Consider the following 15,287-nt stretch of genomic DNA (forward strand, 5'->3'; position numbering starts at 1 on the left):
TTTTAATTATGGTTAATGGTTCAAAAAACACATAACATAAAATTTACCATTTGTAAGTGTACAATTCAGTAGAATTAAGTATATGCACATAGTAGTGCAACAGATCTCTACAACTTTTTCATCTTGCTGCCAAAGACTCTTACAGTCATACCAACATCTGGACAGCACCCAAAGACTTACACAGTCACGAATACCCAGAGAAACATATAGTCACACCAACACTCAGACGACACCCAAGGACTTAGACACGAGGGTGTGAATCCCAGAGACTTTCACACAGTGCCACAACACCCAAAGACTTACGTACTGCCACGCAGCACCCAAAGAAACATACACATTATCACACCAACACACAGACACCACCCATAGACTCTCACACAGAGTCACACCAAGCACCAGAGATGCACACACATAGTCCCCCAACCCTTATAGACTTATACAGTCCCATCAACGGCCAGAGACCTGTATGCACAGTCTTATTAGGCCTGAAGGCTCTATCAACATTGCTTATACCAATACCCAGCCCTTCCATATGCATAAGCATGTCAACAACTGGAGACTGACCCTGTCACCTCAACACTCAGGGACAGAGTGAAACCAACACCCACAATCTCATACAGTCAGTTCTGCACCTGGATTCCCCCCCATGGTCACACCACTCTTCAGAGATGCACATAGATGTGCGTCTGTCTGTACCAACACCCAGAGACTCAAACACAGTCACACCAGCACCTGGAGATCTGAACTCACAGTTGTGCCAACAGACAGAAACATATCCATAGAGTACCCCCACCCTAGCACCCGGAATCACACAGTCATTCTAACATCTGGCATCTCGTGGAGTCACAATACCACCTAGGGAGACACATGCTCAGTCTTGGCAACACCCTGCGGTTCACAGACGTAACTACACCCACACCTCTGGACACACACAGAGCTGTGTAAGTCATTGAGGCCTCCCATACAGACTCACGCCAACACCAAGGACTCCCACACACCTGGACACTTGCCAGTGCTCATCTAGGCAGGGTCCTGCCCCAGCCCTGAGGGCTTTCACTGGGACGGTGTACCCTCAGGCCTGGCTTCCCACCTGCCTGTCTGCTGGCTCCTAGCTCCTCCTCCCCTGGCCCCAGGGCAATATCCAGGCTGGGCTCAGGACAGATCCCCTCAGCTGGGGCAGAGCCTCCTGAGGTGACTAAGTGTTGACTCTGTCCCCCACCTGTCCCCTCTAGATGCCCCCCAATCCCCAGGGGCAGGTGGCTCTGCCTGCTCAGCAACCAACCTGAGCCGCGTGGCAGGCCTGGAGAAGCAGTTGGCCATTGAGCTGAAGGTGAAGCAGGGAGCAGAGAACATGATCCAGACCTACAGCAATGGCAGCACCAAGGTGGGGCAGCGTACACACACACCCACAGCCACCAGCATGTGCATGCACCTGCACGTCACATACCTGCCAGCATGTGCACACACACCAGCACATGCACACACATGTGCACACACCCATACCCGCACACACTCCAGCATGTGCTCACACACACATATGCATGCACCCACCAGCACATGTACATGCCCATGTGCATGCACCCACCCACCAGCACATGTACATACCCACCAGCATGTGCACACCCACACCTGTGCATACTCCAGCATGTGCTTGAACACATATGTGCACACACCCACCAGCACATGTACACAGCCCTGCACGTGCACACACCCCAACAGCAAATGTGCACCCACCCACACAAGCACACACCCACATGTGCACACCTACCCTTGTGCCCACACACAACATTACATGTATGCACACACCTGTGAGCAGATCACAGGCTTGGGGGGCAGGGTGCCATCTACAGCTGTCCCCATGGGAGGCTGGGACCCTCTGGGTTGGGGACAGAATGGCTGATGGGTGACTTGGTGATAGGACTAGGGTACAGGTAGTTCATGGGAGCATATGGAAAACAAAATGACTGTGGGTGCTGTCGGACAGATATGGCAGAGATCATCCCCTTTCCCACTCAGTCTCCCCCAGACTCGAGGGCATCCATGGTCAGGGCAACATGCAGCCTGTCACTACTGATGGTGTGTTCTGACACAGGTATACGCAGTTATATCCACACCTTGACATACATATGCCATCATCATAACATCTAGAGACACACACAGACACGCAGAAACACAGAGTCCTGTGAACACCTAGGCACACATATGCTATCATGACATCTAGAGACACACAGCAGGAACAAATCTTAGCAACACGCAGAGGATCACCACCACAGCCACAGCCAGACACCTCGATGCACACACCATTACGTACATACCCAGAGATTGGTGGTGTCACACAGACACACAAACATCCCCAGTCATGCCACTCCGAGGAACACACACGACTCTGCACCAAGACCAAGAGATTCTCACACCCACAAGCACAGTCACACCTACAGCTAGAGACACAGTGTCTAGAGAATCCATGTGCTTGTGTGTGTGCACACAAATGTAAGTATCACAGGGGAAGACAGACCATGCAGGTTATCTTTTTACCTGTTGAGGTGTAACATACATATGTAATGTACAGAAAGCTTAGGTGTACAGCCCAATGAATTTTTACCTGTCTTTGCACCACCCACATCAAAGTACAGAACATTCCCAGTCTCCCAAAAAGTTCCTTTATGCCCCCTGCAGTCAGTACCCAAACTTATGGGTATTGCGAACCACGGGTTAGCTTTGCCTGGTTTTGAACTTCATATATGGAGTCAGGCCATGTCTTCTTTCCCTACTCCGATTTGCACATTTGTGGCGGTGTAAGCACCCACCTTGGGCTGAGGATTCCCCCGAATGTCTCAGCTTCTGTGTCACTGCTGAGATTCCTTGAGGGTCAGATAGTTCAGCTGCATGACAAAGTGCAGACTTTGGCCCAGAGAACACTGCATCTTAGATCACGCCAACTCAGATGCAGCACGTGTGTGCCCAGCATATAACAGGCGCTAATAAATATGCTTGCTGAAAAAATAAAAATATACCCTTAAATCTGGTGAGATGTTTCTCAACTTTTTATTCATTATCATTCCCCTAAGGAGACTCTTCTGACACTTTTTCCTAATCTTACCGCCCTATAAATTATTTTCTTACTGTGGTAAAATACCCGTAACAAAAATTTTATCATTTTTTTTTTTCCTTTTTGTCTTTTTTTGTGTCCGGCAACGGATCGCAACCCTCAGTGTCGCGCGCATACCGGACCGGGACCGGCAACGGGATCGCAACCCTCAGTGTTGCACCCGCACCTTGCTCAGCCAGTGAGCGGGAACTGGTCTGTATGTGGGATCCGAACCCTCGGCGGGAGCACCGCCACGCTCCCAAGTGGCGCACTGTAGCAGTGCGCCACCGGGCAGGCCCGAAAATTTTATCATTTTAATCTTTTTTTTTTTTTGGTTGGCTGGCCAGTACAGGAAGCTGAACCCTTGACCTTGTTGTTACAAAACCATGCTGTAACCAACTGAGCTAACCAGCCAGCCTTAATCATTTTAAACTGTACAATTCAGTGGCATTAGGTACATTCACAATGTTGTGCAACCACTACTTTTGTCTAGTTCCAGAACATTCTTACAACCCTGAAAGGATATCCCATACCCATTAGCAATCTCTTCTCCTTACCTCTCTGCTGGCAACTACTAATCTGCTTTATGTTTCTATAGATTTCCCTACTCTGCACCTTTCATGTAAATATATGTGGTCTTTTGTGTCTGGCTTCTTTCACTCGGCGTACTTTTTTTGAAGCTCATTCACTTTGTAGCACGTGTCAATGCTTCATTCCTTATTATGGCTGAGTCATATTCCGTTGTATAGTTGGGCCACATTTTGTTTATCCATTATCAGCTGATGGACATTTGGGTTGTTTCCACCTTTTGGTGATTTTGAATAATGCAGCTATGAACATCTGTGTACAAGTATTTGAACACCATCCTATCAAATTTTAAAACACAGATCCACTGTCCATCTCTTTATGTATATCTATGCTGTATACACCGAAAGAGTAAAAGTTTTGCACCTCCCAAGAACGAATTTCTGTCCCCTTGGGGTGACATTGCCCCCACTGAACATGAATAGAGTAGACATAAATCTCTTGCAGTGTCTTATCCGAATGTTAACACAGCACAAAGAGGATGGAAAAATCCACAACCAGTTTCCGACACTGGTACACACAGAGGTCACGGGCTGTACCCAGATGTGGTCATAACTTGAATCCCACATTCAATCACGTGGTCCCTTGCTTACTGCAGACTGTGTCACACACCTACCCAGTCACCCTCGTTGGCTAACCCATATAGCTACAGTCAGGGCTATATCCTCCATGGGGGCCATCCAACCACATGCACGCCATTCTGACAGCTAGTGCAGACATAGCACCTGCTGGTGCCAGGCACAGCTCTGAGCCCTCCACGCAGATTAGCTCCTAAAGTCCTAGTCCAGCGAGGGGTTGGCACTTTTAGTACAGTCGGCTTTCTGTATCTGTGGGTTCCACACCCGTGAATTCAACCAACCACGGATCGAAAATATTCAGAAAATTGTGTCTGGGCCGGCCCGTGGCTCACTCGGGAGAGTGCGGTGCTGATAACACCAAGGTCCCGGGTTCGGATCCTATATAGGGATGGCCGGTTAGCTCACTGGCTGAGCGTGGTGCTGACAACACCAAGTCAAGGGTTAAGATCCCCTTACCGGTCATCTTTCAGAAAAGAAAAAAAAAAAAAAGAAAATTGTGTCTGTACTGAACATGTATAGATATTTCTTCCTTGTCATTATTCCTTAGACAATACAGTGTAACATCTATTTACATAGCATTTATATTGTATTAGATATTGTAAGTGATCTGGAGATGATTTAAAGTAGACAGGAGGGGCTAGCCACTTACCTCACTAGGTTAGAGCAATGTGCTGATAATACCAGTAACCCTGTACTGGCCAGCTGCCAAAAAAAAAAAAATAGACGAGAGGATTTGTGTAGGTTATATGCAGGCACTATGCCATTTCATACAAGGGTCTTGGTCCTAGATCCAGTCCCCCATGGATACCAAAGAATGATTGTACTCCCATTCTGGGGATGAGGAAACTGAGGTCCAGAGAGGTTGAGGGGCTTACCTGAGGTCACACGGCTAAGTGGCAGAGTCAGGATACAAACCCCATGGACTACATCGCTCCACTGCACCCAGGAATGCATAGAAGTGTGTGCTGTGTGCACTCACACACATAAGCACTCTGTCACACGGTCACCCAGGACCGTCGTGGTGCGGGCAGCAGGGCTGGTAGCCAGAGCCCAGCTGCCCAGCCTTCCTCTCATGGCCCATCTCTGTCCAGGATCGGAAGCTGCTACTGACAGCCCAGCAGATGCTGCAGGACAGTAAGACCAAGATCGACATCATCCGCATGCAGCTCCGCCGGGCACTGCAGGCCGGCCAGCTGGAGAGCCAGGCAGCCCCGGAGGAGTTCCAAGGTGAGTCCTCGCCCTGAGATAGCCTAGCCTGCATCCCACTTTGCAGAGCTCAGCCTTTGGCCTCAAAAAGGATCCCTTTCTGGGGCAGGGAGGTGGGTGCTGTGACACACTATGTGACTGGAACCTATTCCTGATCCTCTCTGGGCCTCAGTCTCCCATTTTGTCCCATGCAAGGTTTTGACAAGATCAGGTATCAACAAACTACAGACCTCAAGCCAAAATCGACATGCTGTCTGGCCAGCTGGAGAGCCAGGCAGCCCCGGAGGAGTTCCAAGGTGAGTCCTCGCCCTGAGATAGCCTAGCCTGCATCCCACTTTGCAGGGCTCAGCCTTTGGCCTCAAAAAGGATCCCTTTCTGGGGCAGGGAGGTGGGTGCTGTGACACACTATGTGACTGAAACCTATTCCTGATCCTCTCTGGGCCTCAGTCTCCCATTTTGTCCCATGCCAGGTTTTGACAAGATCAGGTATCAACAAACTACAGACCTCAAGCCAAAATCGACATGCTGTCCTTCTTTTGTTAATAAAGTTTTATTGGCACACAGCCACACGCATTCATTTACTGTGGTCCAGGCTGCCTGTGAGTTCCAACAGCAGAGCAGAATAAAGGAAACACTTTGTGGGACGTAACACTGATAATATTTCCTGTCTGATTCTTCACGTAAGAAATCTGCAGACTCCTGGACTGGATGGTTGCCTTGACACATTGGCCCCTGTGTGTGTAGAACCATGGGTGTCCCCAGCATGTGTGTATGTGTGTTTCTGTGTGTGCATCTGTGTGTATGAATGCCTGGGAGTGTCTTACAAACTGAACGTGTTGGCACTGTCAACCTGAATTTGTGACAGGGTCTTGGTGTATTGTGTGAGGGGTTGGCAGTATTTGTACTAATGGTGTGTGGCAGTGTTAATGTGACTTTGACTATAGGGACCTCAGGTTGTATGTATGCCCTAGTAACTATGACAGTTTGTTTGTCACCATATGAGGTAGAGGAGTGTCAGCTGTTGGTGGAGTTTGTAACTCTGATGACAACATGTATGTTTTGCAATGTGTGTGTGTGTCAGTGTAACTCTGGGTGATTGTGTGTCTGTACTGTGGACACACGTGGTCTTTGCAGTAACTTTGTGATGGTACAGTCACATCCCTCTGCCTCTGGTGGTGGTGTAACCATGGAGGACTGTGTGACTTTGTCCCTGAAAGTCTCGGTGACTGATTGAGCATTGCGTGACAGTAGGCCTACATCCTGGAGTGTGACGTGTTTCTAGACAATGTATCTGTGAATACTAGGGTCCCAGTGACATTGTGTCTGCATTGTTGGTGTCTAGATGAGTGCCACACACCTGTGGGTACAATGTGACTGTGAGTGTGACCCTCTGTGAGGAAGTGCCAGGGTTTGAGTTGGGGGTCATTAGGTCTGAGACTGTCCTAGGAACCTACAGTCATGGGTAAATGTGATCATGACCTAGTGCCTACAGCTGACAGATTTCCTAGACCTGTGTGACAGTATGTCCTTAGGCCTCTCCCTGTGCCACTGGGCAGCTGTGTGCTGTGATGGGCTGTGATTGTGTCCCTGAGACTTCACAATGGGTGTGCCAGCCGGTCTGTTGCCCTGTGACATTGAGTCTCTGTGTTTGTGGGTGTCGTTGATACTGCCCCTTCGTATGACAGTGTGATGGCATTACTGTGCCTGTCCCTATGCTTTATCCCTGTGGCAGTATGATTTTGTTCCTCTGATTCTCCCTGGGCCAGAGTTAGAGCCCTGGGACTTTTGCCACAGTGTGACTCTGTCCCTTTTTTTGACCCTGTGTTTGGGTATAAGGGTGTTTGTGTCTTGTAACTGTGTCTCTCTACCCCTAGAACAGTGTTCCTATGTCTGAGATGACAGGCCTATGTCTGCATAATGACAGAGCCTGACCCATGGACAGTGACCCTGTGTGGCAGTGTGACTGCATCTTTGTGACAGAGTGTGTGTTCCACTGAGGGTGACACTGGTAACAAAGTGATAATGCCATTGTGTCCCTGTGGGCAACAGGGTGACAATGACTGTGTAACAGTGTCTGAGTCATCTCAGGTTGCCATAACAAAGTCTAAGTGGCTTAAACACCAGGAATTTATTTTCTCACAGTTCTGGGGGCTGGAAGTCTGAGATCAGTGTGCCAGCACGATCGGGTTCTGGTGAGGGCTCTCTTTCTGGCTTGTAGACAGCAGCCTTCTTGCTGCGTCCTTACATGGTGGAGTGAAAGAGAGAGGGAGAGACCAAGGTCTCTGGTGTTTCTTTTTATAAGGGTACTGATTCCATCACAGGGTCCACCCTTAGGACCTCATCAAACCTTAATTACCTTCTGAAGGCCCCACCTCCTAATACCATTACATTCAGGGTTAGGTTTTCTACATATGAATTTGGGAGGGGGACACAAATATTCAGTGTCCCTGTGAATATTGATGAAATCACTTTCCATCAGGACAAAATAGAGCCGGGAAAAGCATGAAGGAGGAGGCTCCTGCTTGCTTGTCTGAGATAAGAACTGTTTCCATGGACTTTTCTAAAATCCCTCAGAAATCCCTTCATGTCTTTCACATCTGTCAGGCATCTCCTGTTTGCATGTATGCACATGTTTCTGTAACAAAGTTCATCAGTAGACATTCTTTAGAATTGCAGTAACCAGATAAGATGCTCCTAGAAGAAACTGCCCAGTAATGGCATCTTAACCAGTGAACTGACAACAAATCAGACTTTGAGCTCCTGAAACCAATGAACTCTGTTTCCAAGCAGCTTACACGAACCTCTCCCTTTTCATCCATAAAAGCTTTCTCTTACCCTTCCCTTGCTGAATGCATTTGTAGCTTGCCATGGTATGCATTCAGATTACGGTCCTATTTCTTTTCTTTTCTTTTTTTAGGGGGAGGGGTCAGCTGGCCAGTACAGGGATCTGAACCTTTGACCTTGGTGTTATAACACCATGCTCTAACCAAGCGAGCTAACTGGCCAGCCCCTATAGTCCTACTTCTATTCCCAGATAAACTCAACATACTTGGAGATATTTTTCTCTAATGTATTTCTTCTAGGTTAACACCCTGTGGCTGACACCGTCTGTGTGGCAGTGTGATTGTATCCCTGTTGTTATCCAAATGCCCATGGATGTCGCTGAGCCTGGTTGATAATGTAACTGCATGATGGTGATTGTTCAGTGGGGAGATGTGTCAGCATCTATATGACAGTATGATTTGTGACCCTGTCCCTGTGGGTGACAGACTCCAGGTGAAAAATGTGATGGTGTCTAGGTGACAGTGACTGAATCCAGGTGATAATGTGACTGTCCTTGTGGGCCACAGCATGCCTGAGTCTGTCCCTTGGCTAACCTCTGGGAATGAAGAGGGACCATGACAATGTGTTTGTCCCAAAGACTAGGTTGACAGCATGCCTCTCCCTCTTTTCCAGTAAAAGCTCTTACCCTTCCCTCACCCAATGTGCTCGTGGTTTGTCATGGTATGAATTCCAGATTATAATCCTATTCTTGTTCCCGAATATACTCAACATATTTGGAGATATTTTTCTCCAAAATATCGCTCAGACTCTCCCTGCATAAGTGGAACTTTGTCCCTGGGACTGTCCCTGTGGGTAATGGTGTTTGGATAAAAGAGTGACTGGGGAGCAGGCCGGTTAGCTCAGTTGGTTAGAGCACTGCCTTGTAAAGCGAAGGTCAAGGGTTCAGTTCCCCTTACCAGCCAGCTGCCAAAAAAAATACCTCTGAATGCAAGTGTGGCTGACTGCCTACCGCGTTCTGGGAGAAACATGAGGCATCTTGGTGGCGGTATGCCTGTGGCCAATGCATGTTCCTGCGGCTGGCAATGTGTCCGAGACCAGGTTGGTTGAACCTGGGCCCAGGGCTGCTCTCACTGCCCCGTGTTCCACGCCCGCAGGGGGTCCAGACCTGGGAGCTGTAGAGCTGCGCATCGAGGAGCTGCGGCACCACTTCCGAGTCGAGCACGCGGTGGCGGAAGGCGCCAAGAACGTTCTGCGCCTGCTCAGTGCAGCCAAGGCCCCAGACCGCAAGGCGCTCAGCGAGGTGAGGGGAGGGGCCTCAGAGAGGAGCGGAGCTTCATGGATGGGCGGGACTTCTCTAGAAACGGGCCATGGTGAGGGGCGGGGCCTCAACTAGGGGTGGGGCATTAGCCTGCATGGATCACTGTAAGGCGTGGAGCCTTAATGAGAAGGCGGGGTCTCAGCCTGTGATGGGCCACGGTAGGGGGCGGGACCTCGGCGAGGGGCGGGGCCTTAGAAGGATAAGGGCCACCTTGAGGGGTGGGGCCTTGATGAGGGGTCAGGGTCTCAGGCAGGGATGGACCTTGGTGAGGGTTGGGGAATCAGCAGGGTTGGGACCAAGTTGGTTCGAGATTTAGTCTTCTAGAGAGGAGCCCAAGGTAGGGGCGGGACCAGAGTCTGCAACCCCACCCTTCCCTCTGCAGGCCCAGGAGAAATTGACGGAGTCTAACCAGAAGCTGGGGTTGCTGCGAGAAGCACTGGAGCGGAGGCTTGGGGAGCTGCCCGCCGACCACCCCAAGGGACGGCTGCTGCGAGAAGAGCTCGCTGCGGCCTGCTCTGCTGCCTTCAGCGCCCGCCTCGCCGGGCCCTTCCCCGCCACGCACTACAGCACCTTGTGCAAACCTGCGCCTCTCACAGGTGGGCCTCAGACCTGGCCCCATTTCCTGCAGCTCTTGGGTCTGATTTCCCTTGCCCTGAGACCCCCAACCCAAATCTCCACTCTCCCCAACCCTGGGCTTTCTCCTATCCCACTGTCCCCTCCTCTCTCCAGTCCCCCAGTCCTCTTGTTCTGGACTCTGTTTCTCTGGCCAGACTAGCCCCATGCACCCTGGACTGGCCGCCCTGCTTTGTCCTGTGATTCTAGGCTTCTGCCCAATCCCCACTTCTCCCCACCTTCTCCACCCCTCCCTACCAGGCCTGGTCTTTTTGCACTAGCCCTGGTCCCCCAGCCCACCTGCATTTTCAGAACCCTCAGCCCTGCACCTCTGACCCTGCCAGGCCAATCAGCCCTACTTTCCCTGGACCCCTCAGCCTCTGAACCTCCAGACCAGCCCTACCCTAGACCCCCAGCCTATCTTATACATCACATCAGCCCACTGAATCAGCCCACTGGACCCCCTAGTTATAACCTGTTCTTCCTTGCCTTGAGCCCTGACCTCTGCCCCGAACCTATCTTCTGTCCCTAAACCTCAGCACGCAGAGCCCCTCCACACTTTGGTCCACCCCAGCCCTGCTCACAGCCCACCCCAGCTCACTTCCCACCCCCCAAACCACTTGTCTCATATTCTTACATCCAGGCAAAGGCATCCCTGCTTCAAACCCCCTGCCCCACCCTGGTTGTCCCTCATCAGCACCCACTTCTATGATGGCAGCTTTTGGATGTGTCCCCTTCACCTACGACCCCCTCCCCTCAGCCTGCCCCAGATGTGGCTGCCCCTGAGCCTAACTGCCTTTCCTACAGGGACCTTGGAGGTACGCGTGGTGGGCTGCAGGGACCTCCCAGAAACCATCCCCTGGAACCCTTCACCCTCGGTGGGGGCTCCTGGGACCTCAGACAACCGCACCCCCTTCCTGAGCCGCCCATCCCGGGGCCTTTACAGCCGAAGTGGGAGCCTCAGTGGCCGGAGCATCCTGAAAGCAGAAGCCGAGAACACCAGTAAGTGGGCATCATGGGCACTGAGAGATGAGGAGGGGAGGGGGTCCTGAGATGCCCCATATTTCTAACCCTTTAAAAAATGAATGCATCACACCCATTAGGAAGACGACTATAAAAACAACTGCAGCAAAACAAAACAGAAAATAACAAGTGTTAGTGAGGATGTGGAGAAATTGGAACCTTTGTGCACTGTGGGTGGGAATGTAAAAATGGTTCAGTTGTGAAAAACAGTATGGAGATTCCTCAAAAATTAAATTACTAAATTAAATTTAAATTTAATTATTATTTATATCGAATTACAGTATGATTCAGCAAGTCCACTTCTGGATACCCAAAAGAATTAAAAGCAGGGTCTTGACCATTCCACTATGTAAACATATTTCAAAACAACATGTCATATAATAAATATATATGATTTTTATTTTTCATTAAAAAAAATAGTGATACAAGGAATTTTAAAAATAATGAAAGCAGGATCTCGAGATATTCATACCATTCCACTATGTAAACATATTTCAAAACAACATGTCATATAATAAATATATATGATTTTTATTTTTCAGTAAAAAAAATAGTGATACAAGGAATTTTAAAAATAATGAAAGCAGGATCTCGAGATATTCATACACCTGTAATTATAGCAGCACTATTCACAATATCCAAAGGTGGCAGCAACCTAAGTGTCCATGGACAAATGAATGGATAAACAAAATGTGGTAGATCCTTACAACGGAATATTATTCAGGTTTAAAAAGGAAGGAAATCCTGGGCCGAGCCCGTGGCGCACTCGGGAGAGTGCAGCGCTGGGAGTGCTGCAGCGCTCCCGCCGCGGGTTCGGATCCTATATAGGGATGGCCGGCCGGTGCGCTCACAGCGCTCACTAGCTGAGCACGGTGCGGCCGGTCTCAAAAAAAAAAAAAAAAAAAAGGAAATTAGAAAGTATTTTGAATTGAATAAATGTGAAGAAACAACATATCAAAATTTATTGCTTACCACTAAAGAAATACTTATGAGGAAACATATAGCGCTACATGGCTATATTCAAAAAGAAGAAAGGTCTTAAGTCAATGAGCTCAGTTTCCATATTAAGAAATGATAAAGAGAAGAGGAAATTATGAAGACATTATGCTCAGTGAAAGAAGCCAGTCACAGGACAAATATTATATGATTGCACTTACGTGAGGTCCCTAGAGTCGTCAGATCTGTAGAGACAGAAAGTAGAATGGTGGGTACCAGGGGCTGGGGGGAAGGGGGAATGGAGAGTCATTATTTAATGGGGACAAACTTTCAGTTTGGGAAGGTTAAAAAGAGTTCTGGAGATGTGGTGATGGTTGCACAAGAGTGTGAAATGTTCTTAATGCCACTGAAGTGTACACTTAAAAATGGTTGCAATGGTAAATTTTATGTATATTTTACCATAACTTTTTAAAAACACTAATACGTACAAAAAAAAGTGCATAAAAAAAGAATAACAGTAGACCAAACACTCATGTTACCACCACCCAGTTCAAGAAATAAAACATTGCCAGCTCTCTAGAAGACCTCTCAGGCCCCCTCCCCAATTCCAGCCGTTGCCTGTGTCCTAGGGGTAGTTGCTCTTTGGAGTTTTATAGTTTTCGTTTCCTTGCTTTTCCTTGTAGTTTTAGCACCCATGTACACATGTCCAAACAATGTGGTTTAATTTTGCCTGGTATTTGAACTTTATGTAGATGGAATCATATGGGTTGTATTCTGTGGCACTGGCTTACTTCATTCAACATGTTTGGGAGATTCATGCACATGGTTGTGGAAACCGTCGCTCATTCATACTTATCCCTGTTGAATAGTCCATTGTGTTAGACTGAGTCATATCAAATTGCCTTTTATTTTAGGTAAAAAAATCATTGAATATCAACAATTTCATAGTTCAGCTACTAAGACTGTATCACAGTTTATATATTAATTCTCGTCTTAACTCACAATGGGATGTTTCTAGTTTGGGCCATTATATAAGCACAGTATGTATTCATCTCCTGATGTACACCTGCATGCATTTTCCCAGATAGATACTTAAGAGTGTGGCTGGCCAGTTAGCAACTTGTTTAGAGCACAGCATTATGATACCAAGGTCGTGGGTGCTGATCCCCATACAGGCCACCTGCCAAAAGAAAAAAGAAAAATGGAGTATATTGCTGGGACTTCCATGTAGAATAAAAGTGAATTTGGATCCCTACCTCACACCATACTAAAAAAATCAGCTGGATTAAAGCTTTCTTATCAGGCTGGCCCGTGGCTCACTTGGGAGAGTGTGCTGCTGAGAACACTAAGGCCCCGGGTTCGGATCCTATATAGGCATGGCTGGTTGGCTCACTGGTTGAGAGTGGTGCTCACAACACCAAGCCAAGGGTTGAGATCCCCTTACTGGTCATCTTTTAAAAAAAAATAATAAATAGGGCCGGCCCGTGGCTCACTCGGTAGAGTGCGGTGCTGATAACACCAAGGCCGCGGGTTCGGATCCTATATAGGGATGGCCGGTTCGCTCACTGGCTGAGCGTGGTGCTGACAACACCAGGCCGAGGGTTGAGATCCCCTTACTGGTCATCTTTTAAAAAAAATAAATAAATAAATAATAATACTAATAAATTATATAATAAATAAATAAATAAAGTTTTCTTATCAAAGGCAAAACTATAAAGCTTTGCCAAGATAGCATAGCAGAATGTTATTGGGGGGAGGGGAGGTTTCTTTAAGAAGATACTAGAGACCCTCCTCCCCCAGTATTTCCTGGCGGTGCCCTTTCCCACCTTGTTTTAGGTGAGGTCAGCACTGTGCTCAAGCTGGATAACACAGTGGTGGGACAGACGTCTTGGAAACCGTGCGGCCCCAGTGCATGGGACCAGAGCTTTACCCTGGAGCTGGAGAGGGTAAGTGGAGTTGGGGCACAACAGGGCTTAGAGGAGAAGGTGTCCTGGGTGTTGGGTACCCCAAGCGATGGCCCTCTTCCTTTCCCTCAAGGCACGGGAACTGGAGTTGGCTGTGTTGTGGCGGGACCAGCGGGGCCTGTGCGCCCTGAAATTCCTGAAGTTGGAAGATTTCTTGGACAACGAGAGACATGAAGTGCAGCTGGACATGGAACCCCAGGGCTGCCTGGTGGCCGAGGTACAGCCTGCCCCCTGCCCCTGAGAAAATGCCTCCTGTCTCTCCTGCTCCAGTTTTCTGGAAGGGGAATGTATTAGTTTATTTCTGTTGCTTATAACCAAATACCTGGAACAGGATAATTTGTAAAGAAAAAAAAATTTATTGCTTACAGTTTTGAAGGTTGGGAAGTCCACAGTCCAGGGAACACATCTGGTGAGGTGACTCTACAGCAATACAAGGGTCTCACATGACAGAAAGTGGTGGAACACAGAGAGAGAGAGAGAGAGAGAGCTCACGTGCTCTCCTTTTAAAGCCGTCAGAACCACGCCCCTGACCAGCATTATTAATCCGTTCACTATGGCACGGTCCTACAGTCCAATCACCTCTTCAAGGCCCCACCTTTCAATGACCATAATAGGGTTTCCCACCCTCTTACCACTGTCACAGCGTGGATCAAGCTACTAATACATAAAACTTGGGGGATACAATTCAAGCTTCAATGAGTTTGGGGGGGACATTCAGTCCACAGCAGGGAAGATACATTTTTAGATTGGTCTCTGAATCGTGATACTAATAACACCAAGGTCCAGGTTTCGATCCCTGTACCAGCCAGCCGCTACCAGCCGCCAGACACACACACACAAAACAATGACACAACGACTTTAGCTGGGATTGGTTTTGTTCTGAGGCAAGATATTTTTTTTTTTTCCTTTTTGTCTTTTTTCGTGACCGGTAACGGGATCGCAACCCTCAGTGTCATGCCTGCACCGCGACCGGCAATGGGATCGCAACCCTTGGTGTCATGCCCACACCACGCTCAACCAGTGAGTGGACCGGTCTCTATATGGGATCCGAACCCTCAGCGGGAGCGCCGCCGCACTCCCAAGCACCACACTCTACCGAGTGTGCCACCGGGCCGGCCCGAGGCAAGATATTTTTATTTATTTATTTTTTTGTCTTTTTCCGTGTCCGGCAACGGATTGCAACCCTCAGTGTC

General features: G+C 48.6%; 1 protein-coding gene across 1 annotated transcript in view; it reads left to right on the plus strand.

Moving 5' to 3' along the window:
• PKN1 (protein kinase N1) overlaps positions 1 to 15,287 on the plus strand; it is a 31,120-nt gene that overhangs the window by 6,158 nt on the left and 9,675 nt on the right. The window contains exons 3-9 of the mRNA XM_008566029.1: positions 1,233 to 1,384; positions 5,343 to 5,478; positions 9,396 to 9,541; positions 9,942 to 10,155; positions 10,979 to 11,173; positions 13,967 to 14,076; positions 14,168 to 14,311. Coding sequence (XP_008564251.1) covers positions 1,233 to 1,384; positions 5,343 to 5,478; positions 9,396 to 9,541; positions 9,942 to 10,155; positions 10,979 to 11,173; positions 13,967 to 14,076; positions 14,168 to 14,311 — 1,097 coding nt within the window. The remainder of the gene's footprint in view (positions 1 to 1,232; positions 1,385 to 5,342; positions 5,479 to 9,395; positions 9,542 to 9,941; positions 10,156 to 10,978; positions 11,174 to 13,966; positions 14,077 to 14,167; positions 14,312 to 15,287) is intronic.

This window comes from Galeopterus variegatus, unplaced genomic scaffold (genome assembly GCF_000696425.1).
Source record: "Galeopterus variegatus unplaced genomic scaffold, G_variegatus-3.0.2 Scaffold218, whole genome shotgun sequence".
NCBI lineage: Eukaryota > Metazoa > Chordata > Mammalia > Dermoptera > Cynocephalidae > Galeopterus > Galeopterus variegatus.